This window comes from Phoenix dactylifera, chromosome 4, assembly GCF_009389715.1.
Source record: "Phoenix dactylifera cultivar Barhee BC4 chromosome 4, palm_55x_up_171113_PBpolish2nd_filt_p, whole genome shotgun sequence".
Classification (NCBI taxonomy): Eukaryota; Viridiplantae; Streptophyta; class Magnoliopsida; order Arecales; family Arecaceae; genus Phoenix; species Phoenix dactylifera.
Genome location: NC_052395.1, coordinates 23,307,702 through 23,334,995, shown reverse-complemented (window position 1 = coordinate 23,334,995; position 27,294 = coordinate 23,307,702). Strand labels below are relative to the sequence as shown.

The window sequence follows — 27,294 nt, the reverse complement described above, 5'->3', positions numbered from 1 at the left end:
GTTAAAAGTCAGCTAGACTCGCTCCAAACTCCTATTGAAACCCTCATTAAATTGAAATTACAATTGCAATCTCGCCAGGACCATGAAGGGGTTTTATATAAAATGTTAAATATAAACTAAATAATGGAGGAACTTATATATCACTAAATTTATAGTACGTCCAGTTGTAAAAAAAGATGGTAACTCAATTTGTGCAATTCTATATTATAAATGTTAGAATTATAAAACATTATATCCGGCTCCATGGTTTTAAGCGGAGAAAGATATGCGGTCACATCCATCCATTATAATTTATATCCGGCTCCGCACGAGCGCATTGCACGTGCGGGAGAGTATTCCGTAGAACCCACCTGTGTCCTCACTGTTCCTCCCACAACCTCTTCGTTCTCTCCTCCGTCCTTCCGCCGCCGCCGCCGCCTCCTCCGCTGCGTGGTGAAGCATTCGAGGACGCCAGCGATGTCCTTCAGAGCACAAGAGATCTACAAGAAGATCGTTCGGAAGGTGGGAGACTCGGTGCCGGCGGAGGTGCTGGAATCAGTGAGGAAGGGCCTCCCCAACAACAAGCTCGTCATGGGCAGGGCCAAGCGCGGCATCTACGCAGGCCGCCACATCCAGTTCGGCAACAAGATCAGCGAGGATGGCGGCAACAAGTACTCCTTCGATTAACCCCTCTCCCCCCTGTCTCCTCGATTCCGTGATTCCTTTTTAGGGTTCTGTCTGATTTACGTTCTTTGATGTTCTCTTTGGTTTTGACCTTAGCCTGAATGTGTTCAAAATTTGATCTTTTTAAATCTTTTCCATTGCAAGTTCTTAAAATGCTATTGTTGTTTGTATTGGACTTGAGAAACAAAACTGATGCGGTGGTAGAATTGAGCTGTTTTTGAGGATTTTATTTGTTTTTGTTGGGGGAAATAAGTTTTAGTGGTTACAGGACATGGCTTGCAAGATTTTTGTGAAACTGGAATTGTTAGGTTTTTCTATGGTCGCTTCCTTGAATTATATATAACTGTGCTAGTGTTAGTGTATGGAAATGAACGACTGGATTTGCTTTTTCTCATTTTTCGATCTTGTGGTCATCCAGTGGATACAATTATTCTTTTAATTCATTTCGTTTCTCTATCCGTCAATTGCAGTTTATCCCTATCATATCACCTTGAGATGGGTAAGATTGTTATAGAACTTGTAGTAGTTAGTACTTATAGGCAGAATGTGGAAGAGAGGGAAAATTTTTTGGGTGATTGATCCTCGAAGTAACGTCTACGTCTTGCTTGTTGTGGAGGTATCTATCTAGATTTTGAGTGATCCAGAGTTGTTATGTGGGTAACGAGTACTTACGGGTAGGGAAGCAACCGACACTTAAAGAAGATCTTTTTGTTTATTTGGTTGTTTTCCTTATGCCAGTGAATATCTCTCATTTTGACCTAAACAATTGAAGTAGGTTTCAGGACAGCAAAAGAAAATTGTGAATTTGATTGTCTCGATCTTGGGAAAGCCTGTTGTTAGAATTGAAAAATTGCTAGTATGAAGTGTCTACTTAAAATTCGCTGTTAGGCCCCTTGGTGTTTGTTGCACCCATGGATTGCAATATGCTTGCATGTGTGATTTGAGTATAAGCTCGTATATCTTTGCATGTGTCATTATTAAGTTTTTTGTAATTTTCAAAAGGATGTTTCTAATTTATCATAGGATTTATATGCTAGTGATTAGTTTTGATTGTTAAATGGTGTTAGATATTACTAAACTTGTTATGTTTTGGAGCCTGTTTTTTTATAAAATTGAAAGTCCATGATCTTGTATGAAGTGGCTTTATGGTCTAGATCTGAATGCCAAACTAAGAAACATACCTGACACTCGATGATGCTCCAAATCTCACTACTTGATGAGATTTACATCGTAACTAGTCTAGCCTTTTGGGCAGGTTTTCTGTGTGAAATCTGATAGAAATTATTTCTTTATGACATGCTTCATTTTAGTTGCATGTATTTGTTGAAGTTACAACGCCAACATGAATAACACATTGTTGCATTTATCTAAAAGTCTAAATAGAATAACATGTATTGACTCTCTTCATCGAATCATCTCATCCTCCGGCTTTATTTCTTAGTAAGTTTTCAGAAGTAGTTTTGTTTATCATGTGAGTTGTGGACTATCTAAGCGAGCTTAAAGTGCAACTAATTTGTGTTGATTTCTCATTTCTGGCAGTAGTATGACTTGAATCCTTTACAATATCAGTCTGGGGAATATACCTCAAATCTATCATTAGATTTAAACTTTCTTGCTTGGATAAGGGTGATGTTGTCATCATTCCTTTAAATTTGTGATAATGTCAGGAAATTTGCATCACATGCTTATTGCTATTTAAGGGCAATTCTTTATATTATTTAAATCTGTCACTGGTATGATTTATCCCTCATTTTCTGTGCAGAGTCTGCTCATTATACTATCAACAAAAGAACGCAATCTGACATTTCAATGTTCTTGTGACAAAGGTCTAGACGGACATGGAAGCCTAATGTACAAACAAAGCGCTTGTTCAGTTATATCCATGATAGACACATCCGGGTCAAGGTTACAACACATGCTCTCAGGTGCATTGACAAAGCTGGTGGCATAGACGAGTACCTTCTGAAAACACCTTACAATATAATGGAGACGGAGATGGGCTTATTTTGGAAGACCAAGGTTGAGAAGATGTATGAGCAGCTTGGAAATATGGAAGTGGGTTTCTTCTCTCCTGAAGAGGAAGCCAAGATTGAAAAGGGCTTGGAAGAACTCAAGATCGCCAAGAGGGAGGCTCGAAGGGAAGCAAGAAGAGCTCTGGCAAAACAAAGGCAGATAGAAGAAGGAAGAGTCAATAGTAATGAGACAATAGAAGCAAAGCAGATTGAGGAAGGGATGCCTGATAATGTGACGAAGGCTGAGCAAGAGGCTCCTCACCTGTCATGATTGGTGAGCCAACTCATTTATCTTGCTCCGTTCATCCTCTTTAGCCTTATCTAGGTCAATAAAGCTATAGGAGCTCACTATTTTATAGTTTGTAGCAGAATAGAGTTGAAGATGGAAAGCAGGTCATGAGGAGAGGATCAATAAATGCCATCAGAAGCAGAGGGGCCTGACCAAGGCCTCCAAGGTGGAGTTTTCTTTTATTAATCAAATTGGCTTAACTAGGTCAACTCTTTTATAACTGCACGGAACAATGTTGTTGATCTTTTGTATGTAACCGGGCATGATGTTTGGCCCTTAAAGTTTTGACTTAATACCTTCCATATTGGAAGTGTTAATTGAATACAGGATTGATAAATTGTACAGCTATCTTGTTTAGCTGAAAGATATTTCATGGTTCATGCAAGTTTGGCCATCATACTTTGCGTTCATTTATTTTTCTTTTAGATGGATTATTAGACAGTTTTTGAAGCTGTTCTTCTAGCTTGGAGATTTTGTCATGGAAAATTAATTTGATCTGGCGATTACAGCAAAGGCAATTGTCTTGAAGTTATCGTCCTCATCGATCCATAGTTAGGTTGGACTTCAGGTGTTTTGCTTAATCCAGCTTGTCAAACCTGCAGACATGTCTAGTTGAGATGCCCAATTCTCTTCATCAAAGTCAGATTTAGTCTTTTCTCCGACATTTCTTCTTCCAGTTCTTAGCCTTCCTCCATATCACATACGAGAACGTAGAAAATAAGACTAGTTTTGTTAGCCGAGAGCAGCAACATGCCCAAATCGGAGAGAAATTATTAATTCCTCTTCCAAATGATAAAAGTAATTACATTCAATCCTATTGTAAAGTTTATTCTTTGATCTGAGGTAATGATCGGAGGTCGTAACCCAGTTAAAAATGCTACCTTTACTCTTATGCTGGAACTACTCAAAATAGTAAAGATAGATGACCAACATTTGGAATACTCTTGTTACTATAAATCACGTCCAGAACTAGTTTGATATTAACAAAGAATAAGTAGTAGGTTGACAATACACAACGGAGATAAGCCTTCATCTAGCCTAGTTTGGCAAGGACATCATTGATGGCAGATTTGGTTGCTGCATAGTATTTCTCGGCTTCTGGTACGCTCTTGATCTTGGCTGCATGATCAAGCTGACAACAGGATGAGGCAAGAAATGTTAGATAGGCATAAGTTGGAACAATTCAGCTTATTCCTTTTCCTACTTACATATGCTAATGTATTTACCTCATCAATTGTAGCAAAGAGCTTCCCTGTGAGCTCCTTGAGGGGCTTCTTCTCTTCTTTGGGTTTTGCGGAGATGACGGTATTGAGGTCAAAGCGGAGGTAAGAGGCCTTGAGGCGGAGGTCATTTTGGACGTAAGGCCATTGCTTCTTCTCTATCAATTCCTTGAGATTCACAATGTCCTTTGCGGACTCTTTCGCCCTTGCTGCAGCTTCTGCTGGAGGAAGTGGTTGCAGGTAGAATCTATTCTTCAGTGGAAGGTCAAGGTCTCTCGGCTCGTCCGAATTTAGGGTCCCAGCTGTTACATGCAGATTATTACAACATTGAATTATGTATGTATGTGTGTATGCATGTACATACGTATGTATGTATGCATGTACATACGTATGTATGTATGTGTGTGCATTCGCACAAGCATTGAAGTACATTAGATTTGAGTTTGATAGAAGGCTGCTGTGGATGGCACCAGTAAAAGCGTCGTCACTCTACTGGTGGGCAAAAGTCAAAATTCTCAAGTGCATCCACCATTAGAGGTTTTGGCTTTCAAACTGGCATATCATTTCATTCTTTGATGTAAAGTTTCTATCTAAACAATAAGTGTAGAAACTTTTGATGAAGATATTTGACTGCTAAAGAGAGTTTAGTGTAGGACAAACACAGTAAAATTTGTAAATTTCAAACTCTATTCAAATTTAAACTCTTCATGCAGTTTAAAAGGCTTGAAAAAAAAATCATCCAATTCCATATTATAAAAACCATCCATTTTTATTTTTTTATTTTTTTTTGTAAGACACAGTTTCAAATTTCTTTCAAAAGCACAATATTCACCAGAAAAAAATTCCCATCAGTGCCTTCATTCGGTTGCATTATTTCAAAAGAGGAAAAGAATCATGGAGGAAAAGATAGCAAGGGATTTAGAAAATAAATCTAGAAAAGATTGATATCGTAGGAGAATGAATGGGCCGGAGCACTTACGGAGACCACCGGAGGGTGGGGGAGGTGGGCCGACCTTGATGGCCTTCGCCTCGGCGAGCGCGGCCTTGACGACCGCCCCGCCGGCCAACGCGGCGGCTACGAGCCCCAGCACTGCTCGGCGCCCACTCTGAGCCACGCCCACTCCCTCGCCCTCTGCCGGACCTTGCTGGGCCCTCACCGTGAGTCCGGCACGGCCCACGGACACCCGGTAGTTTCCCGGCAGTGCCAGCCGGCTCGAGCCGCTGAACTGGAGGCTTCCCTCCAGTACCGCCGGAGACGAGCCGCGTAAGCCAGCCATCGACGCCATAGCTTGCGCCATTTCCTGATCCTCTCTCTCTCTTCGTTTTCGAGAAAGGAAGGCGTGTTTTATTCGGGCAGCAGGCGGGGATGCCTTATCCGCCCATTAAAGAACTGGATAAGTTGGGAGCCACTGAGTGATGGACACGTGTCCGACCTTGTGGTCTGGTGTATCAGCGTATCAACAAGTTGGATTGGGTTGCTCCAGGACCAATAGGAGCTCGACAAGTGTCTGGCGGCTTGAACCTTGTAATTTTATGCATTCCTGCCACCATGCATGTTTTCAATCAATTAGATATCTGAATTCCATTTAATACAATGCCAAATAGAGTTTTAGGTTTAAGCTTGTTTGGCATTGTTTTTAGAGGACCTCAAAATACATTTCGAAGGACTAGAAGCTTTTTTTGGATGATTGCGTCTGTAACAAAGTATTAGGCACACATATTATGTATTATGGGAGTATTATATTTTAGTCAAGACAATGCTGCTTTGAAACTAGTTTGTCATAAGAGGAGGTGGATATAGCTTGACTTGGCATGACTGAATTGATGAGGAAACCTTCAAGCGCCCACCATGATTTTTTAGTTCACTAGTGAATATTGGTAATTGATGAATTGATTTTTGTGTCATGCGCACGCATATTTTACTCGATGTTATATCATTCAATTAAGTTTCAAGCTAGTCTTAGGCTCTGTTTGGGGGAGCTGTTAGTAGTAGAGCTTTTGGAAGTAGAGTTGTTGGAAGTAGAGCTGTTTGAAGCAGAGCATTTATAAAAAGCTGTTTGCTGTTTGGTAGCTACATTTCTAAAGTGCTGTGGCACTTTAGCATGTGTTTGGTAAACAAACTGAGAAAATACTTTTATGTGACAAAATGATCATAAAGGACATTACCAGTATTATATAATAGAGCATGATAAAATATAATATGTATTAATACATAAATATATGATATAGTATAATATTAATGTAATATAATATAATATTATTATAATATAGTACTATAACATTATGTATTATAGAATAATAATTTAATATAATATTAAATTATTTAACATAACATATCAATGTATTATGATATAATATAATATAATATTATATTTATAGTATAATACAATAATAAATATATGAAATATTATAATTATTAGTGTAAATTAATTTTTCATCATTCTAATGACCATTTATCTCTCTAACAAATAGAGAAAAAGGAAGAAGAAGATTGAGAGGGAAAGGGAGAAAGGAAGAGGCAGGATAAGGGTCTTGGGAGAAAAAGTGTGATTTAAATGGAAGTATTTTGGTCCAAAAAACAGCTTCCCGACAAAGCTGAAAACAGCATTTTCGGAAAGCTTCAAATTGGAGTTTCTCCCCAAAAGCTGTTTTCAGCTTCCCGCAAAAGCTGAAACAGCTTTCCGAAAATTTTACCAAACATCATTTTTTATATAAAAGTACTTTTAGAGGGGCAGAAAGTGTTTTTTGGCCCTCCAAAAGCTCTCCCAAATAGGGCTTTAATCTGTTGAGTCTTAACTTCTCATATGACTCTTGAGTAAGATAATAGACTGATCTGGTAACAATGGTTTCAATAAACTTTTCCTTGAAAAGGAGTGCTCTTAAGAATTATTCGAAAAATTGTGGAGCCATATCATTTTGATTTTTTTATTGCATTTCTCTGGGTTATGAAAGACGTATACATTTTCAAGCAATAGCTGAGGAGGTTGGACTTGTCTCCTGACAAAATAAAATCAGGAAAACATGCATGGCAATTTTCAAGAAGCCATGAATACATTATTCCCCTTGGTTATGTCCAGTGGCCAGACCCAAGATTGTGAACTAGATGATCAGTCACACCCTTCCTCTGCCCGGAGGAGTTATTGGGTTCAAGTCGTGACTGGTGTTGCATACATGAGTATTTTTAGTCTGGTAATTTACTCCCTACCGCCCCAATAAAAAGGTTCGGTGATCTGCTTTGATAGATACACTCTTCTTACAATGCGATAACCTGATCATGATTGGAAAGAGGAATATTGTGAACTGGTTCCAAAGATTCCTCGTCTATGACACTACATCAAAGCGGACTTTTGTATATGTCGAATTATTTGTTATGCTTTTTTGGTAGTACAGAATTATTTATCGTTCAATTAATTGAATACATTTGATGTTGCTGGCTCTGCGTGTTCTCCTCCAGTTAAATTCCTTGGATTGCAAAAAGATGCACTGCACCGTGAGCAACAGGCGGACCGTTAGAAGAATCCCTCTTTCTGCCTGGGGAAAATTTATCAGTCAGACCTTTCTTGGTTTGTCTATGAACCATGAAGCCACCAAGCATGCAAGTGTTTTATTAAATGATTCCTTGTTATTTGATTAAAATGGAGATTTCTAGAGCTCGGAAGATTTCCTATTGACAGGATAATGATAATGCTACAATTTAACTGTTGAATTAGTATAACATTTACGCCATTCGGGCCATCACCTCCTTGAGAATAACTTCTGTATCTCCATAGCATGACTGTGTCAAGGAATCACTCTTCTTCTTCACGGCCTCTTCAAGCTGTCAATTGATGGTAATTTACTTGTTAGATTGTTCGCCCATAGAAGTCTTGACTTCATTAAAATTATAGAAAGTTTCTGTTATTTTACTTGTTAGACTGCTTTACGTATACGTGAAGTTGGAGCAAATTTAATGCAAATCATTGTTCTGAGGACAAACTTCTAATGTAGGTTGGGTCAAGCAATGAAAAAATATATATAAAGTGTTCAGTGCTCACCTTTTCGACACTGTCAAACAACCGGTTGGCGAGATCGGTGAGGGGCTGCTTCTGCTCCTCAGGGGCTGCAGAGATTAGCTTATCGAAATCGTAGTACATGACCGTGGATTTCAGGCAGAGGTACTTCCTAACGTAGTTCCAAGCTTCCTGCCCCAGTAAGTCCCCCAGAGCCAACAGATCAAATGCATAGTGCTTCAGCCTGTAAGGAATTATCTGGGGGCCTAGTTTTGCCATGTAGATCCCTTTCCTCAGGAAGGAACGCGTGCCTGTCTCCTTATTGGCAATCCCTGCAGGGGGGAATAGTCTTCGTTAGCCATGTCTATCTCGTATCTCCACTCTTTTCAGCAGCGAAGATGCTGTGTTCTAGAGGTTTTACGACCAGGAAAGCAGGTGAGATGAAAAGAAACCTAATAAGATGATGCAATGGATGAAGAAACATACTGCTGGTGACAATTGGAGATGGTATCGGGCCGGTTAGCCACAACCCATTATTCTCCGCTTCAGCACGCGAAATTCCAGTACTAAGTAGATGAAAGAGTGTGACAGCAGCAAGGCCTACAGAAGCTCTCCTCGAAACTTGCAAGGAGATGCCGCTGCTGCTATGAAACTGTAACTGAGATTCTTGGAACACATCTATGCTTTTGTTAGCAAACACCATTAGTCTTGATGACCCATGGTTTGGTTTCCAATTCTTTAACAGCCTGGCGGGAAGGATTTGGGAAGTTCCACTCAGATTAGACACAGCAGCAGCCATGGATTTGGAGGGAAGAAAAGTGGCTTGTAGAGGGATGTACGCAAGGCTGTTTAGTGAATATAGTTCTGTTTGTGAGGTTATCCATTGAAGACTGAAGGCTACCGACCACTCATTTCATATCTATATGGAGAGCCAAAAGGGTGGCTTGGGACTTCAGCTAAAGAACAAATTGGGCTGTAGACAATAATGAATGCACTATTTTTGTCATATTTGTATAGTTGTTCCTCTATAATCGTAATCGCTTCATATGTTAAAACTTTTAATAAAGCTCATGAATTTTTGCATATCTTTTAGTAGTTCCGGCAAAGTTACTACTACAATTATTTAGAGAAGCTTAGTTTAATGCTCAGAAAAGATAAGGAAGAATTTGCTTGATTTTCTAGGTCGGTAGAATCTAAGGTTCTACTGATGTGGGACTATGTTACTTAACCATCATGTTAAGAGACTTATTATTCGATTCCAATATATCCCTCCTTGCCATGCACATTAATTTTCCAAGCAATTTCAGAAGACAGTATATGATCTGCCGATCTTATATGAAGCATGTGATTTAGGGCTTGCAGGAAATAAAAGGTTCAGGAATTTTAACGTAACTCTTCCCAGGATATTACGTATACCGATTTATGAGAAGCATGGGGGTTAAGAACTCATAAATAATTAAAAGTCCAGCCAGTGGCTTTTACATAATTTATCAGCAGATTCCATTTAACTGAAGTCGGGCATGTAACTGCCGATTCTTTATGAAGCTTCTGACTTAGAACTTCAATAAGCGTTCAACCAGGGAGTTTCGCAATTTTTCTCAGCGCAAGCTCCAATTTGGGACGAGTTAGTTTGACCCCCGCGCACCCCATCTCTCTCATGAATGCCTCCCCTCTTCTCAAATCTCTCGACTTCCAACCCAGAATCCTCCCGCCTTCGTTCCTTTTCTCTCGATATCTCCGTTTATTTGGTGCTCATTCGGTAGAGAGAGCTATAACAGAGCCTCTGAACTCCCTCCAATGCGGGCATCTGCTTCAAATCGTCACCAACTCCAAATCACTGGAGAAAGGGCGGAAACTCCACGCCCACATGGTCTCCTCCGGCGTCCTCCTAGACAACACCTATCTAAGCACCAAGCTATGCGCTATGTATGCTATCTGTGGGGGCATGGCCGATGCCCGAGTGGTATTCGATGGAATATCCCTGAAGAACCCCTTTTTGTGGAATGTGATGGTCAGGGGATATGCTTGCAATGGTTTCCCCCTTAAAGCTCTTGTCTTGTATCGTGAGATGCTGAGATCCGGCAAAAAGGCAGATAATTTCACGTACCCATTTGTTCTGATGGCTTGTGGTGATCTATTGCTCATTGAAGTTGGTAAAAGAACTCATTCTCGGATAATTGTTTGTGGGTATGAATCGGATGTTTATGTTAGTAATTCTCTTATCTCGATGTACTCAAAATTTGGAGAAATGGAACTTGCTCAGGCGCTATTTGATAAAATGCTGGCAAAAGATTTAACCTCTTGGAACACAATAATTTCGGGTTATGCGAAGAATAATGACTCGGGAAGGGCTCTAGCGGTCTTTGCTGTTCTGGCTATGCGTGGGGGGGGAATGGACCGAGCAACTCTTCTTAGCATATTGCCTGCCTGTGCCAATCTGGCGGCATTAAAGCAAGGAAAGGAAATACATGCTTACACGCTGCGAAATAGTTTGGAATTTGATGAGTTTGTAGTTAATGCTTTCATTGATGTCTATGTAAACTCTGACTTTATAGCTGGTGCGAGGTGTTTGTTTGAGAAGATAAGTCGGAAAGACACAGTGTCATGGAATTCCTTGATTTCTGGTTGTGCTCGTCATGGTGATGCTGTTGAAAGCTTAAAATTTTTCCGTCGGATGAACTCTGAAGGCATGGTTCCTGATGAGTTTACTCTTGTATCAGCGCTTGGTGCTTGTGACAGGATAGCAGCATTGCAGTTTGGCAGGAGTTTCCATGCTTATCTCACTAGAAAGGGATTTGATAACAGGGTCATCTTGGGGACTGCTCTTATAGATATGTATGCTAAGTGTGGAAGTTTAGATTGTTCTCGTCAAGCTTTTGATGAGATGCCAATGAAAAATCTGGTTTCTTGGACTGCCATGATTTCAGGATATGGACTTCATGGAAGGGGAAGGGAGGCTGTTGCTTGTTTCAATGAAATGAAGACAAAAAATATTGGAGCAGACAAGATTACATTCACCTCAGTTTTATCAGCATGTAGCCATGCAGGACTGGTGGATGAGGCTAAGGAGATTTTCCACCAAATGTCAAAGGATTATTCAATAAGCCCCAGTTTTGAGCACTATTCATGTATGGTAGATGTTCTTGGAAGAGCTGGCCATTTAGATGAAGTGTACAAACTAATTTTGGACATGAATGTGGAACCTAATGTTGATGTTTGGATAGCTTTTCTTTCTGCTTGCCGCATTCATCACAATGTTGAGCTGGCAGAAATTGCTTCTCACAATGCTTTTCATCTTAACCCTAAGGGCATTGGTCCTTATGTTTCCCTTTCCAACGTATATGCTGTGGAGAAGAGGTGGAGTGATGTAGAGAGAGTGAGAACCACAGCAAGGATGAATGGACTGAAAAAACCACCTGGTTGCAGCTTCATTGAGTTGGATATGGAAATTCATAGGTTTTTGGTTGGAGATAAGTCACACCCACAATCCAAGACCATATATGCCAAGTTGGATGAATTAAGACAACAATTGAAGAAAGCTGGATACATCCCCGATACCAGTTCAGTGTTTTATGATGTTGAGGAGGATGTGAAGGAAAACATGCTCTGGGATCACAGTGAAAGGCTGGCCATTGCTTTTGCTCTATTAAATACATCTCCTGGAATGACTATTAGGATCACAAAGAACCTTCGGGTATGTGGGGATTGCCACACAGCAACTAAACTAATTTCCAAGCTTGTCAGTAGAGAAATTGTTGTGAGGGATGCCCATCGGTTTCATCACTTTCGCAATGGATCTTGCTCCTGTGGTGATTATTGGTGAACTTATGCTTGATGGCAAGTCAACTTTTATTGAAGGATCAGCAAATTTCGTAAGCCGATTCTTTTTATTGCTCGCTAAATCATTCTTCATAATCTGGATTTCACTAATATTAGTAGGTGCACAACTAATGATTCTTTCCCCTAATCCATCTGTGCTTATATTGTATTACGATTTTGTCTTTACTATATTGTGTAGCATATTTCTTTCCTAACCATATAACTATTTAACTTTTTAGTTAAACTTCTTTACCTCTAGAATGATTCCCCCTTTATATTCTCTAGACTCTTTGAACTGTATAGTGTTATTGTTTTTCAAAACTTCTTCAGCTATATGCTGATGCAGAAAATGCTCAACTTTTCTTCGTACTCTAGTTTCCCCTCTTCTTTTGTTGCGCATGTATGTGTGGGGGATCTGTTTATTCAGTAATTCTCTGGTTGCCTAACTTAGCTCCCTGCTTTCTGAGTCTGAATGGTGTCTCTAAATGTCCATGGAGAATTTGAAAACCACCAGGCACCGCTTGCACTTTTCAAGAACATATAGATTAACTAAATTTTAAATGTTTCGGAGCAACGAAATTAAAATATTGACTTCAAAATCCAATTGAATATTTTTCAGCATCTATGACACCCTAAAGTTTCTTCAGAAAGAGTGGCACAGATCTATTCCAAATATTTGAGCTTAAGCTACCCATTCAAATATACCAAAATGTGCAGTAATATGATGTGAAAAAAATGAAAAGAAAAGCCATTCAGAATATCAAATGGGAACAAACATCGAGAAAATTTGATCAACCCTTATTCACATGGCATTTAGTCAATACTCGTACATAAATATGACTAGCGAAAAGTATGAAATAGCATTAATAGCGTCACTAGGATGCTTATTCATGGCGACCTCACTCTGAAGGATCTTGATTCAATATCGAAGTTACTTTGTTGAATAATTCATCTACAAAATCAGCAAAATCACCACCTACACTCATATCTGTTACTGGATCAAATGGGAATGGCTTCATTGGTTCTGTGGCTTCCAGCATATCCTCAATTGGTATTTTTGGCTTTGATCTTTCCATAGGTTTAATGAGTTTGAAATACTTGCTTGGATCTGGACAGTAATCCTGAAACAAACAGATATGATTCAAACTACAATCTATCTTTTAGCTAATTAATTGCTTATACTCTGTTCTGGAACATCCTATGATTCTGAAAATGGAGAAACAGCCTTGAAGGAAGAATTTTACCTGATCAGCGTGCATTTTCCTCACAAATGTCTTAAATATTTTGTAATTTTTGCCCTTTAATAGTTCATCTGATAGTCGGAGATATGTCACTGCAGTGACCCTCAGCTTTGGAGGCCCATCTCTGTTGACACCATTTGGCCTACAATTCTTCAATATCTGGTTATAGGCTTTCCTATCATATCGGTTAAGTGCATTCTCACATGCGACTTCAATGCCCTCTCTCCATCCTGCGCTTAGTACCTGACATAATTTTTCAACTATCTCATAAGTCCTATTATCAAACCATATACTAGGTTAAGTGCTTGGCATATTTATACCTTCTACATTTACCATTGCTTTACCTGCTGAACTAGTTCCTCAGGCCCACTCATAGCTTCTGCAGTTTGCTCAGAATCTCTCATCTCAACACAAGTAAAGTTCAAGATAGCATCATGTCTAGTAAGCATTCTTGCTATGGTTCTGTAGCCATCTCGATTGTTTAAGTTGTAGTACCCTGCAGTAAGCTCTGCTGCATGGTTGTCAACCCTATACCACCAGTGGATGCCAGAAACCTGTCATGGTAATAAACAACCTTATATATCACTGTAAACAACAGTAGTCAGCAGTTAAATACTAGTACAAATTTAAATGGAGTTCATACTTTGGCTGCAAGCTTGGTTTTGCATCCTAAGAAGGCCTGATTGGCTGCATCAAGAATCTGATCTCCATGTTCTATCAACTTGTTGGAATACCAAGTTAGGAAAAAATTTCCTCTCTCTGTAAGATATGTCCCATGTTCTGCAAAGAACTTTGTCGAATCAGGTGTGTCCTTGTATTCTCCTGCATCATCTGGCAGTTCCCATTCAGGGTGTCCTGCCTTTGTTGCTGCCTCTTTGAAGTCCGCTTGGAGATATTTGTCGTAACACTGCAAGATTTTTAAAAATATGTTTTCTCAAAATGAATTTTATAAATATGTTTTGAATCCTTATATCCCTCTTATTGTATTCTTACTGAAAAGGAACGAAAAAACATTGCACAAGAAATTCAGTGATGACTCATACAAGCATTTTGAATGCAATCCAGATATCCAATCCAATTAAAAAAAGGTCCCATTTGTTAGGTCACTTAATCCTTTCATGCCACTTAAGACAGCTTGCAATTTAGTTAGGAGTCTTTGTTGCAATTATTTCTGCTCTAACTTATGAGTCCTGTTTGGCCATTTGTTCTTGACTTCATGCCATTTTTTTTTTTTTATGATAAAACCGGATTCTTCTTATAGATCTGTGATAGATCTGTGATATATCTATAATTAGCTTCTACCTATCTCCAGTTTTCCTTGATCTACATGTGGAAGTCTGGACTTGCCCTTAACATATTTGTGATTCTTCTGGACGCCATTCGCAAATTTTTAGACTAATATAAGGAATTTTCTTTTTGTTGATGATAGAGTACAAAAAACTAATAATCGAAATCATACCTGAAATTCTCCAATGCCTGGAAAAACCCATCCGTGGCGCTGTGGATAGGAGGGGTATCTTAGCTCTCCAGCAGGGCCAAGGCCCACCTCTATGTCTGTGATCAGACCAGCTTCCAAGAAATCTGCCATGTTTTCTCTGTAGCTCTTCATGTAGTCACTGTAGAGCTGTCATAACAGAAAAACAAACTGTATGTCCAATACTTGACCCTCTAATTCATGCTTGATTAATAACAAGCTTCACTCCATACAATTACAGAGAGCTGTAACATGCATAAACATTTTTTCTGAAAACAACTCCAGAGTATCTTCTTGTCATAAAATTCTCCAACTTAATACCAAATATATCAAGCACATATGAGAATTTTGTCAAAAAGTTTTTGTTGGCTCAATTATGGAATAAACATATCTTGATACTCATTGATTTCATTAATGTCTTGTTAATTAAATTAAATCTTTCTTTTAGTTTTGAGAAAACCTGCATATTTTATCAAGATGTCGCGAATAATTATTTTATTTATTTCTATGTTTTTTCTCTTTAGTCTCTCTTTTCTTTTTTATGCCTTTCTATTATAAAAAAAACAAATTCTAATATTTTTCTGTTAGATGATTAATGTGTTTGAAATGTGAATTCTCAACAAATAAGATATGACTCTGTACTTAGTTTTCTTGAACACTCAAGGGTCCAAGGCTCTTGTCATTTTCTTTTCTTGAAAATAAATTTTGCTATTTAAAGAAGTTAAGATCTGATAAGGATGTCTCCAAGTAAGATAAGATCATACAGTTACAACAGAGATCTAAACTTTGAGAAAGGTTGAACATCTGAATGTGGCTAACAATTCTGAATTTGACTTGAAACTATCTAGAGAACTCAGTTAAAATTAAGATGCAATACACTTTGTGTAGTATAGCTTCACATTCTATGTTGGATTTGGTCTAGTAATATAAATTTTTTTTTTCAGGGAACTTTAGTGTTTTATAAATTAAATAATTTCGTATCAACTCACAGAACTACAATGCCTAATACCTAACGTAGAAAACTAAGGCAATTGTCATTACTTAATTGGAAAGCCTAAAATAGAAAATATCAAGCCCTATAATTTCTCTCCAAGTAAAAGTGGAAAAAGAAGGTAAAATTAATCCAGCTATTCATTAAATAACTTGATCTTGATTTGAGAACAAAAGCATTTTGATCGATCAAACCTCTACTGCAGTGCGCCCTCCAAAAAGGGGCTGGTTATCCACTCCAATGGTGAGATACTCTTCGTTCCTTGTGCCTGCTCTGTTGGTGTAGAAGATATCCGGGTCTTCCTTACCAATATCACGAACCCACTGAGGTATCAGGGTGTTGACGATGTCTCCTACATTCCCACCACATTGATGGAATGACATGATGACCTGCAACTTGAGCCCTTCTTCCCTGACCATCTGGCACAACTGCCTGTAAGCACTCCAATCATATTTCTTCGGACCCTCGGCTTCAATGATTCCCCACCAAACATCCACCATGACACCATCCACATCTGCTGCTTTCAGCTTCTTGAGCTGATTCCTGAGCTCTTCGGGCTTCTCCAATACATTCTCAGCTGCGACAACACCCAACTGTTGGAGAGGTTCAGATCAAACAAGCAGATCATTGCTGCAACAGAAACAGTTGATAAGAGAACTTACTGGGAGCATCACATATACTGGAACGTAGTTGGCTAGCATCTTCTCCTGTTGTGTGAGAAGGGTTGGCATCTGCATGGTTTGTGTTTGGAGAAAAAAGAAGTTAGCATCTTCTCCTGTTGTGGTGAGTGCTTGCCCTTATGCCTGCACTTCCTTCAGCATTTATTATAATAACTAAAGTTTAGATTATAAGAGAGAGAGAGAGAGAAGATGAAAGTGGTTGATAAGTATGTGATTGACTTAGATCATGATGTTTAACAGAACAAATGAATGCTGTTCTTTCTCCAGGCTAGAAAGCAATGTGGGTACCAAACCCAGTTGGCGTTTACAGTAGATTGTCGCATGCTTTTAAGACAGTGATGGTTCCGATGCCCAGCTGTGTGTCATGAAATGACCTTATTCCTAACAGCAACTACTTGATGCAATGGGCACATGTTCCAGTTTATACAACTTACTCGGTGTATAGACACAGAAGACTGTCTTTTAAAGTTGACCCTCCTGCCAATCAAATGTGGCGACCATGTCAATGAAACAATGCATTGCAATAGCAATACTATCAGGAAAAATTACCCTGTTTTCTGGAGACATGCTTATGCTTGAATCCTCAGACGTGACAGCCTGAGGAGCTCCAACCCTCTTCGACATGGTCTGACCGCCCAACAAGAGACTATCACTGGTGTCTACCTTCCTTGATCTCCCTGTAGAAAACTCTTGCCGATCTCTCACCTGAATTCTCCAATGGAACTCCGGCCTTGGTGACCAAGTTCTCTTCTCTAAGCCACACAAGTACGAGATGCTTGTCATTGTGAATGATCAATACCTGTTCCCCAACTCTCGCAAAAGAACTCAGTTCTATTCTTCTATGCTTTGGAAAGGAACAAGTCGACTGAACTTATACTTACAGCCATGAGAGAATAAGTGGCGGGTATGATTCTTTTCTTGTAAAAATCTACAAAGCGTTGTATGGTTTGATTCTATTTCTCTTTAGTTTGTGATGCACGTTAATCTCGAACATCCACATGTATTTTTCAAGTTCCTGCTTACTGTAGTCTCTAGCATGCAGATGAAGACAAGAAGTCTATTTTTCAAGAGAGAGATGCAATGCATATGCTCCGTCCATTTTATTACTACCACCCATCCATATTATACTGATCTTTTTCCCGTTATCTTCTCTTTTACTTTGATACCTTCCATTATCTTTCAAGGCAAGGCAATGCAATGCCATTGAGGGGCTAGCTCAAGCTAGTCCCTGCTCAGCTTGGCAAGGAGACTGAGGTCTGCAAAGCTTTCAATCAACAGATCTCAATCTGGCAGCTTAACATTTTATTATTTAATAAACACTTATCCATTAGATCGATATTGACAATCAGATAAATAAGTTTCAATGATTTATTTTGTTAATAAGTAACATGAAGTTCAATCTATTTTGGAGCTGAAACTACACTAGCTACTTGGCAATTTTAAGAGCTCTCTTTCTTATTTTCTTCTCAGGGGAATGATAACATCTATCAGAAAATCATTTTTGATAAATACAACAATAAAATGTGAGAAATGCCAGCCATTGGACCCAAATGTTACTTCGCAAGCACTAGAATTCATTGTGATCATAAATTAGGTAAAGAAGGGTGAAAACAAAAACACGAATAAAAGCTGAGCCTATACAATCTCCTGGTTGCTAGGAAACTTCAGTGATGGAAATTTTTCACGCGTTTACAAGTGAGATATTTCCCCATGAGCTGCGTCTTAGCTTTTAATTTGGGCTTAGACAAATCTTTCCTCTTCGCTCCCTTTTCTTGAATTTGATGTAAAGATTCCTTTCTTTTCCTTCTCATTTGGGTTGTGGTGGCGTAATGTAGTGTGGGAAAAGTGGACTTAGCATACCAGTTGATGTGTGTTTTTTTGTTTGTTTGTTTTGTTTCCCTCTTATTAACTTCTGCATTGAGTTTTTCCTTTCTTTTTAGAAAATTTGTTTTTCTCTAAAATTTTAGCAAACCTATTTCATGGGACCAGTTTTTTTGTTGTGAACGATCGATAATCTAATTTTATCATGTCATTTGGCACTGCTGCAGTGTGCCAACGTGGGATCTTGTGTTTTAATTTATTGTGGTGTTTGTTTTTTTTTTTTTTTTTTTACCACAACTACATTAATGTACTTGTAAAAAAAAAATCTCTCGATTGCTATTAAGATCTGTATGCATCTTGAGAGTTAGGAACTTGGATTACGAATTCGAGTTTTATTGCAACGTGCATCTTGGTAATTGGGACCTAGAAATGATATGAGATTAAAAATCTCTTTTTTTTCCATTTTGAGACTACCAAGAACATTTCTGCGAAAATTAGAATTTTTGGTGTGGGCATGAACGCAGCAAGACTAAACTACAACACTTGGAAACTTCTGTTCATTGGCTGGATAACCTACATGGCCTGCTCGAACCTGAATCTTTGATGCAGGAAAATTTTCAGACTCGATGTAATCCATTTTGGCCGCTATGAGAGGATTGGACAGGATACAAGAGCGAGACCTGTTATATCGGAAGCCGAGTCGTAGGACAAACTTTCAGAGGCTATAACTTAATCATATGACATTTGATTGAGATGATCTTTTTTTAAAAAAATAGATCAGTTTTTCGAGATCTACGATGTAACATCATGCCCTTCAGGAGATGGTGCCTTTAGTGATCAAGCTTAAATTTTATTTTTTAGGATCGGAAACGAGCCAGTCAAACTGGAAGCTTTCTTTCCGGGTAAGTTTTAATTAGATGTATCTCTCCATCTGAGAAGAGTTAGGCAGATTGACAGAATGAAAGAGTTGATGTAGAAATTGATATATACCATCTAAAGAATTTTAGCTTTTTCAAGTTTACAAGTTTATTCCTACTAGTGATATCTATTATACGAAAAAGAGTCATATTAGAATAGGAAGAGCAATCCGATTCGAATTGTGCAAGGGCGGACCTTACCGTTTTAAATAGAGACTGTGAACCTCATTTTTTTATCATCAATAAAATAAAAGGGGACTTAAACCTTACTTTCACAATTTTTTCATTTTTTTCTATTTTTTTTTAAGACATTCAAGTTGAATGGGTTGAGAAAAATCTTCCTTCGGATCAAGCCTTTTAGGCGATCTCAGGCCAAAATTTTAGACCCACCGAGCTAGTTCATCTTTGGAAATAGGCCCATCTAGCCCAACCTTATTTTTTATTTTGCGTATTTTGTTTGTTTATGTTTAACATGTTTGTAGACTTAATTAATAGTTATTGTTGGTAGGTGAACTTAATAATATAATATACACATTAGGATTGTTGGTAATATTTAATTATTTATATTTGATATTTTAAAATATTTTAAATATTTTTTGAAAAATAAAAAATTGCCATGGAACTCAAGGTCCGAAGCCCGAGTAAATTGGACTTGGGCCAGAAGGTAGGCCGAAAGGTCAAATTAGGCTCGAGCTCGTGCTCGGCCCCACCTATAAACGGGTCTACTTGGAGTAGAGATCATTATTTTATTATAATTATGCATCGGGTGTGGGGCAAAGGGATTGATGTGGCCCATCTCAAATACTTCCAGGGAAGGAACTTTATCTTCCGGAGTCAAGGATAAAATCCTAAAGTTTGAACCCTTGCTAGTTAATTGAATTTGAAAATTTGGCATCCATCTAAAAGCAACACTATTTTGAGAAAATAGTGTGGAATCATTTCCTTTGTTGCAATATGGTGCATCAAAGAGAAGGATATATCCTTCTTATTGTGATTGCTGCTCAGAAGTACTGTTAGCCATGTTCTTCTTGAATGCCTGAATGCATGCTAGGTGTGGCCTCTTGGTAAGACCCTTGATCTCTTCTCATCATTAGATACATCAATGAGTCATTTGAAGGATCAAGCCCGAAGCAGTAAGTAGATAACAAGATGATCACTATCTATTATGTTATTTTTCATATTTGATTGTCTAGGAACAGTTGCACATTTGAGAATGCAGATTAGAGCCCGTAGGTTGCTTTCATGAAAGCTAGACTGAAAGTTTCAGAATTCATCCATGCAACTGCCTCTAAGTAGTTTCTGAGAGCTAGGAAAAATTTCTGTTATCCTTCCACAGTTTTTGATTAACTGGATATCTAACTCGGCAGCCCAGGGGCAATGACTTTCACCCGCTTCTATTGGACCATTGGAGGATTTTCTCATTATCGATGTCACTTGAAGCTACATGCATATAGAGGCTAATAATGCAGAAGATTTTGAATAGCTTCCCATGTAGATGAATCACGCAGGCTCTATACTCCTGAATACCATCATATCCCTGCCTGCTTTGCTTCGCCATTGGTTGTACTCAAAACTCTAATGGATGCATCTATACCAGTGCTTCGTAACACCGATGCCTTGCCAAAAATAGGAATGATGTGGCTTAGAGTACTAACTTGGGTATATATGTGTTTGCTTGAGTTAGTTTAAGGACTAATATAGAAAAGCAAAGGAGGGGCTTGAGGATGTCATCATAGAAAAAGGTATACCAACACCTAGCTTGGCAATGGTTTAGTAAATTAGGTGGCAAATTACAACATGAGCCATCTTTTGCTATTTTGGCTTAGGGGTTCTAAAATTAGGTTTGAGTTTCAGTAAGATTTCATGGGTTGGGTCTAGTTTTTAATCAAATCAAATGATCAGGTGATCCAGGAGGACCATCAGATTCAACATGGATTACTTTGGCCACTACGAGCAGGGTTGGACAGGATCCGGGAGCAAGATCTGCCACATCAAGAAGTCGACTTGCAAGTCAAACTTTCGGAGACCATAACTTGGTCATACGACATCCGATTTAGATGATTTTTTTTTTAAAAAAAATAGAAAGTTTTTCAAGTTCTACAATGTGACACCATATCCTTTAGGGGGCGGCACCCCTAGCGATTGATCCCAAATTCTATCATTTGAGATCCGAAACAGTCCGGTCAAATTGAAATTTTTCTTTCAGGTAAGACTTTGACCATGCATAACTCTCTATTTGAGAAGAATCAGGCGGAGCGACATAAGGCAAAGTTGATGTAAAAGTCAAGTCTATCTCCTCGAGATTTTTCGATTTTTGTAGAAGATTTTTACTAGAGATGTCTATTTTTTAAAAAAAAGAGTCCTACTAGAATTAGGAAGAGAAATCCGACTTAAATTGTGTTAGGGTGGCCCTCACATTATAAATAGAGGTTATGTACCTCATTTTTTCAATCATTAATGAAAGAAAAGCGAATTTAAGCCCTATTTTCGAGATTTCTCCATCTTCTTCTAGTTTTTTTTTTTGAAAAATTCGAGTTGAGCGGTTTGAAGAAAATCCTTTTTCTTCTCGATTGGATCATCAGGTCAAGATGAATTAGATCGAATAAAGTTTGTCTCTTTTTTATCTAGATTGGTTCGGATCATAAAGAGCAGTAATCATGACTGTCTTTAGGTCAGGTTGGGTTTGGACAAGTTGGCTGGTCATGTAGTGTAGGTTATAAGTTTGGTGACATCAAGTCGAGCCAAGAAATAAATGGACAGGCTCAGGTAGTTCAAGCCTGCACAAAATATTCTTCTAACTTTATTGCTACTCGAGTTTGGATATTGGAGGAAAAAAATATGCCTTTAGATTTTTTTGTTTTTTTTTTGGAAAGAAAAAACACGAAATCGCAAATAACATAATCTTGTTCATGTCGAAAAGTTGTAGATGACAGTGAGTTGTAACTTATGGTACAATACAGATGAATTCGATTATAATTGAAAGGTAGAATTATGTAACATCAGTTTTTCTCCTTTTTTATTCAATACCACTCAAAATTCAACCATGGCATTAGAGAATCTTTGTATGAAAAAATGAATTAGTGTGGCATTAGAGAAAATGGGCGTACCACATAGTAAAAGCTTCCGAATGATTATTCAAAACAATATGAAATTCTGATAATAAACTCCAAGGACCATACAACGCAAGTTGACGCTTATGCATATTATTCAAATGAATATGAAAGTTTGATTAAAAAAGAAGAATGTGAAATTTAATTGAAGCAATGTTAGAAGTACTTTGCAAAACACACCTTTTGAATTGCGTGTACCGGAAACATCCAATGTGGGACTAAACACATATCTGCATAAGTGCTCGTCAGGCTAAGGGTTCAAATTCATTCAAATCTAATCACAACCACTATGATCGGTTCGTGGTTAGTGACACCATTTGTAATAATCTAGGATCTCACCTAAAAAAGGTAGTTAGAAAGTATTTTTTGGGTTCTTTAGTTCTGTATAAGTACCCAAGATCTTCTTGGTGAATAGTCGATGTGGGATTAAACATACGCCCGCACAGTCCTCACAATAATATTAAGAAAATATCACCAAATATTTTGAATGGACTGACACTACTTAATCTACATACTGCTGAAAAAATAAAGAAACTAAAGAGAGCGAATACGTGCCCTAACCCCAAAGCTTTTCTCCATAATCCAAGAAAATTAATGTGGCATCTTGCAAACTTGTCATGCAACACATGCATCTCCGAAACAAAATGCAATAACAGGAAATTTATATTAGCAAAAGCACATGCAGAGGCAAAAATATTATGAGATTCCTCTTCCATTGAGAGAAATTTCGTGAACATGTAATCATTAGTTAGATTCAAGTTAAGCCAGTGGGCTGGCCATTTTTTTCATCGTTGCTCCAATGTTGTGCCCAATTACAAATAGAAAAAAATTATTTTTATTAAAAAAATATTGAACATCTTGATCTCGGACCAAATCGACCTCGATAACTTTGGTATAGATCGAGGCACACAACTTCGGCCCCAGCTAAGGAGCCAACAGATCGAGGTGAGCGACTTCGTCTCCGACCGAGAAGCCAATCAATATGTGCCAACAAAGACTGATAGTTCTGTCAATCGGGTATTGTAACAGCTCTGTGTTCGACACATGATCAGTATTGTATGCTGCCCATGCTATAGACATGCTATCGGACATTGCTTGATGATTGGTGCACATCACGCCGACCCAGATAAACGACAAAATGGACTCTCCTATATAAAGAGGTAGTTCAGAGACCTCAGGTATGCAATTTTACTCATAAAGAATACCACTTTGCTAAAATCTCTTTCTTCCATATTGTTGCCTCTCTATTCTGACTTAGGCCCATTTGGGAGAGCTTTTGGAGGGCCAAAAAGCACTTTCTGGCCCTCCAAAAGCACTTTTAGATGAAATAGTGGTGTTTGGTAAATATTTCGAAAAGCTATTTTAGCTTTTTCGGAAAGCTGTTTTAGCTTTTTGAGAAAGCTAAAAATAGCTTTTTGGGAGAAGCTCCATTTTGGAGCTTTCTGGAAAAGCACTTTTAAGCTCGGTCGAAAAGTTATTTTTTTGATCAAAATACCCGTGATAAAATAAAACATTTACACAAAATATCCTTTTAAAATTGTTTAACCAATTTTATCACCTAGCTAGAAAATTTGTTATATTATGAAAAATTAATTTACGCTTATAATTATAATATTTTATATCTTTATTATTGTATTATACTATAAATATAATATAATATTACATTATATCATAATACATTGATATGTTATATGAGGATGATAATGTTATTTTGATGATTAACACAACTATTGAGGCCATATTAAATTAGAAATGCAAATTAACTCGATACATCATTAATAAATGGCACACCCTCGATACATTCACGATACATTTTGAATATACGGTCAAAACAACTCTCAAGAATTAATAACGAGATAAAATTTGTAATAGAGAATGGTAGAAAGCTTAGAAATTTATTTTGACAAAGTTTCAAGTTAAGAATACCTAAAAGGGTAATTCTGTAATTTTTACTATTAAGAATATGAAACATTATTGTGTCATGCATTTTATTTTACTTGAAATTATTTCTCTGTGGATTCCTTGTGCATGTCTAACTTTTAGATGCAGAGAATCATAGTTAGAGTCGACCCCAAGAGGTTTGGAGCCGACCTTGATACGTTTGGCACGAAATGGCACGAAGTGGGACACTTAGCACGGAGCTTGAACTTGAGTCAAAAATACTTGGGATAGAGTTGGAGTCGATCCCAGGAGGAGTGGAGTCGACCCCGAAACATTAGAGAATCTTGACACTCAAATGGTACATTTTGAGTCATTGGCACAGGTTTTGGGTCGACCCCAAAAATGTTGGAGCCGACCCCAGAAAAGTCAGAGCGGACCCCAAGCTTGCAATGCAGAAAATGTATTCCCTGAAAACACTGTAGCAAGGTCGACCCGAGAAAAACTGGGGTCGACCCGAGAACACTGTAGCTGGAATGCAAAAAAACATACTCTCTAGATTTTCTGTCAGGACCGACCCCAGAAGTATTAGGGTTGACCCCAGCACTGTTGAGCCGACCCCAGAAGAGTAGGGGTCGACCCCAGTAAAGGTGGGGTCGATCCGAGTAGAATTGGGGCAACCCGAGCACGACTGATAGCTCAATGGCTAGTTGTGTAGAATTATTTTTTAAGCTTCCAACGGCTATAAACAGCTAGTTTCTTCAATCCAATGGTCAGGAAGGTCTATTTGGAGGTTGGAGAAGTATTTAAGAGGGAGTATTCATCAGAGGAAGCAACCTTTTGAAAATCATCAAGTGTATTCAAGAGAAAACCCTAGCAAGGTAAGCTTCATTTAATTGCTTCATTCAAAGAGCCAAAAGAAAGTGGTTGAGCAGATTCCAAGAGACATTAAGAGCTCCACCAACCCTTGAAGAGTGAAGCAATCTTGACAAAGAAGAAAAGAGCCTTATTGAAGCGATAACTATATTCTAAACTCTTCTTTGTAGCTCATAATTGTTTTATTTGCTCATTTAGGAGCTTTAGTTCATTGTTCTTTATTCTTGTTATAAGGTTTGTTGGTAAGCTCGTAAAACCAACATTGTAGGTTGTTGGTCAGCCCGTAAAACCAACGGATAGGTTGTTGGCGAGCCCGCAAAACTAACGGTTAGGTTTATTGGTGATCCCAAAAAATTAATTGTAAAGATTTTGGATTGTGAGCCCGGAAAATAATCCTACTGTAATCCGAGGGGTTATAGTAAAATTTCCAAGGGGATGCTTGGGGAGTGGACGTAGGTGCCTTGGGGTGCACCGAACCACTATATATCGTTGTATTTGTGTTGTGCTTGTTCTTATGCTTATTCTTGCATTATCTTTCATCTTTGCTCTAGTTTAATTCATTCAAGTAATTTAAGAAGAAAGCATCCACCACACTTAACTAAGAAAACTTTTAAAGCACCAAAAATTTAGAAAAACCTAATTTAACCCCCCCTCTCTTGGGTTGTCACCTTGAGCAACATTATATTAAATAATTTAATATTATATTAAATTATTATGCTATAGTATATAATATTATATAACTATATTATAATAATATTATATTACATTACAGTAATATTATACTATATTATATATTTTATGTATTAATACATATTATATTTTATTATGCTTTATTATATAATACTGTGCAATGTCCTTTATGGTCATTTTGTTATACTAAAAATACTTTCTCAGTTTGTTTACCAAACACATATCAAAATGACACAACACTTTAGAAATATAGTCACCAAACAATAAATAACTTTTTATAAAAGTTCTATTTCAAAAAGCTTTACTTCTAAAATCTGTATTTCCAAAAGCTCTATTGCCAACAGCTCTCCCATAACAAGGCCTTAGGCATCAAAGTGTCCTCTCTTGAAAACTGTTGCCCAGAGATGGTCACCCAAGAGGGGGGTGAATTGGGTGTTTTAAAACTTTTGTCTAATTAAAAGAAAACACACAAGTGTATGTGCTAAAGTAAAGATAGAGTTATAAGCACAGTCAATCGCAAACACAAAGATTTATAGTGGTTCGGAGCTTCCACTGCTCCTACATCCACTCCCCAAACACCTTTGGGAATTTCCACTATAATCAGCGATTACAGTCCGGTAGTTTTGCGAGTACACTACCCAACTCGTTGTTTTACCCCGGGCTAACAACGAACCCTACAATCCCCCAATTTAACCTAGGCTTGGGACGCCTATCCCTTGTTCCAAGTCCCTTGTCTGGAACAAGCACAATAATCAAATGTTTTACAAGGATTTAAAAGCTCTTAAGAAAGCAAATATAACAATGAGAAATATCAAAACCAGAAGAACCCTTTTTGCCGTTGGAAGCGTGGGTGATGGTGGTTCTTCCGATGTGGATCACGTTGGCTTGAATGCGAGCTTTGAATGCCGAGTGGGAGTGAGTAGTTGAGCACGAAATCAGATGAAGAAGACTTGAATGCACTTGATTTCTCCTCTTGAAAGCACCAACTCCCTTGAACCTCTTTTTCTTTCTTCTCTCTTGAATGATCTTGATTTTTGGTTGGTAAGAAGTTGTTTGAAGGCACTTAAAAGCTCCTTTTTATAGCCCAAAAAGCAATAAAATATGACCGTTTGAAATTCAAACAAACCTGAAAAAGTGTGTCAGTCGCATCTCAGGCGCTCCGGAGACGTCTCCGCTTCAACGCGAGACGTCTCGACTGTATAAAAATTCTTTTGACGATGTTGGAGTCGACTCGGCGCTTTCTGGGGACGACTCCGAAGAAGAACTGCTTGACTTCTTGTTTTTTTGTTTTTCTGAGAGAGTCGGCTCGCCACTTTACGGGGACGTCTCGGGATGTTTGCGCTTTTTGCATGGGGGCGACTCCGCGATGTTGGGGACGACTCCGACGTGTCATCACCGAAAAACAAGTTCTCTGGAATCCCTGAGAGAGTCGACTCCGCGCTTTCTGGGGACGTCTCGGGATGTTTGTCCTTTATGCGTGGGGACGACTCCACGTCCTTCGGAGACGACTCGCGCGTATCCTTTGAAATCGGCCTTTCTGCCGTCTCTGAGAGAGTCGACTCCGCAGAGTCGGAAGTCGACTCCGACCCTGCGAGACGCCTCGGCAGGTGCCGGGGACGTCTCC

At 38.4% G+C, this 27,294-nt stretch overlaps 5 protein-coding genes across 13 annotated transcripts; 2 read left to right on the top strand and 3 right to left on the bottom strand.

The window, feature by feature from the left end:
- The first annotated feature begins 299 nt into the window (after window positions 1-299).
- Window positions 300-3,374, top strand: LOC103709972. 4 transcript variants are annotated; one of them, XM_008795524.4, is made up of 3 exons: window positions 300-650; window positions 2,490-2,949; window positions 3,045-3,374. In XM_008795524.4, the coding sequence occupies exons 1-2, from the start codon at window positions 457-459 to the stop codon at window positions 2,944-2,946; spliced, it is 651 nt and encodes a 216-aa protein (XP_008793746.2). In that variant the 5' UTR covers window positions 300-456; the 3' UTR covers window positions 2,947-2,949; window positions 3,045-3,374. The 4 variants fall into 4 exon arrangements, with proteins under 4 accessions (XP_008793746.2, XP_008793748.2, XP_008793747.2 ...); XM_008795526.4 differs by having other exon boundaries at window positions 3,042-3,374; XM_008795525.4 differs by having other exon boundaries at window positions 3,035-3,374.
- A 458-nt stretch (window positions 3,375-3,832) lies between these two features.
- On the bottom strand, window positions 3,833-5,536 carry LOC103709971 (oxygen-evolving enhancer protein 3-1, chloroplastic-like). The gene is made up of 3 exons (XM_008795523.4): window positions 5,164-5,536; window positions 4,191-4,486; window positions 3,833-4,096 (listed from the first exon to the last, which is right to left on the bottom strand). The coding sequence occupies exons 1-3, from the start codon at window positions 5,480-5,482 to the stop codon at window positions 3,998-4,000; spliced, it is 714 nt and encodes a 237-aa protein (XP_008793745.1). The 5' UTR covers window positions 5,483-5,536; the 3' UTR covers window positions 3,833-3,997.
- Window positions 5,537-7,758: 2,222 nt separating this feature from the next.
- On the bottom strand, window positions 7,759-9,059 carry LOC103709970 (photosynthetic NDH subunit of lumenal location 3, chloroplastic). The gene is made up of 3 exons (XM_008795522.3): window positions 8,660-9,059; window positions 8,219-8,505; window positions 7,759-8,001 (listed from the first exon to the last, which is right to left on the bottom strand). The coding sequence occupies exons 1-3, from the start codon at window positions 8,970-8,972 to the stop codon at window positions 7,903-7,905; spliced, it is 699 nt and encodes a 232-aa protein (XP_008793744.3). The 5' UTR covers window positions 8,973-9,059; the 3' UTR covers window positions 7,759-7,902.
- Window positions 9,060-9,647: 588 nt separating this feature from the next.
- On the top strand, window positions 9,648-16,685 carry LOC103709968 (pentatricopeptide repeat-containing protein At3g26782, mitochondrial-like). Of its 3 annotated transcripts, XR_005511692.1 has the most exons (4): window positions 9,666-12,045; window positions 15,904-16,132; window positions 16,226-16,481; window positions 16,619-16,685. XR_005511692.1 is itself a non-coding variant. In XM_039125894.1 (2 exons), exon 1 carries the CDS (start codon window positions 9,831-9,833, stop codon window positions 11,994-11,996), a length of 2,166 nt encoding a protein of 721 aa, XP_038981822.1. In that variant the 5' UTR covers window positions 9,648-9,830; the 3' UTR covers window positions 11,997-12,045; window positions 14,663-14,725. The 3 variants fall into 3 exon arrangements, 1 of the variants encoding a protein (XP_038981822.1); XR_005511691.1 differs by having other exon boundaries at window positions 16,226-16,685; XM_039125894.1 differs by lacking the exons at window positions 15,904-16,132; window positions 16,226-16,481; window positions 16,619-16,685 and adding an exon at window positions 14,663-14,725 and having other exon boundaries at window positions 9,648-12,045.
- LOC103709969 (beta-amylase-like) lies at window positions 12,318-17,189 on the bottom strand. Of its 4 annotated transcripts, XM_039125897.1 has the most exons (9): window positions 16,928-17,018; window positions 16,813-16,855; window positions 16,361-16,429; window positions 15,893-16,291; window positions 14,693-14,857; window positions 13,877-14,140; window positions 13,578-13,787; window positions 13,237-13,476; window positions 12,318-13,113 (listed from the first exon to the last, which is right to left on the bottom strand). In XM_039125897.1, the coding sequence occupies exons 3-9, from the start codon at window positions 16,427-16,429 to the stop codon at window positions 12,892-12,894; spliced, it is 1,569 nt and encodes a 522-aa protein (XP_038981825.1). In that variant the 5' UTR covers window positions 16,813-16,855; window positions 16,928-17,018; the 3' UTR covers window positions 12,318-12,891. The 4 variants fall into 4 exon arrangements, with proteins under 4 accessions (XP_038981825.1, XP_038981823.1, XP_038981824.1 ...); XM_039125895.1 differs by lacking the exon at window positions 16,813-16,855 and having other exon boundaries at window positions 16,928-17,189; XM_039125896.1 differs by lacking the exon at window positions 16,928-17,018 and having other exon boundaries at window positions 16,813-16,898.
- Window positions 17,190-27,294: the final 10,105 nt, after the last annotated feature.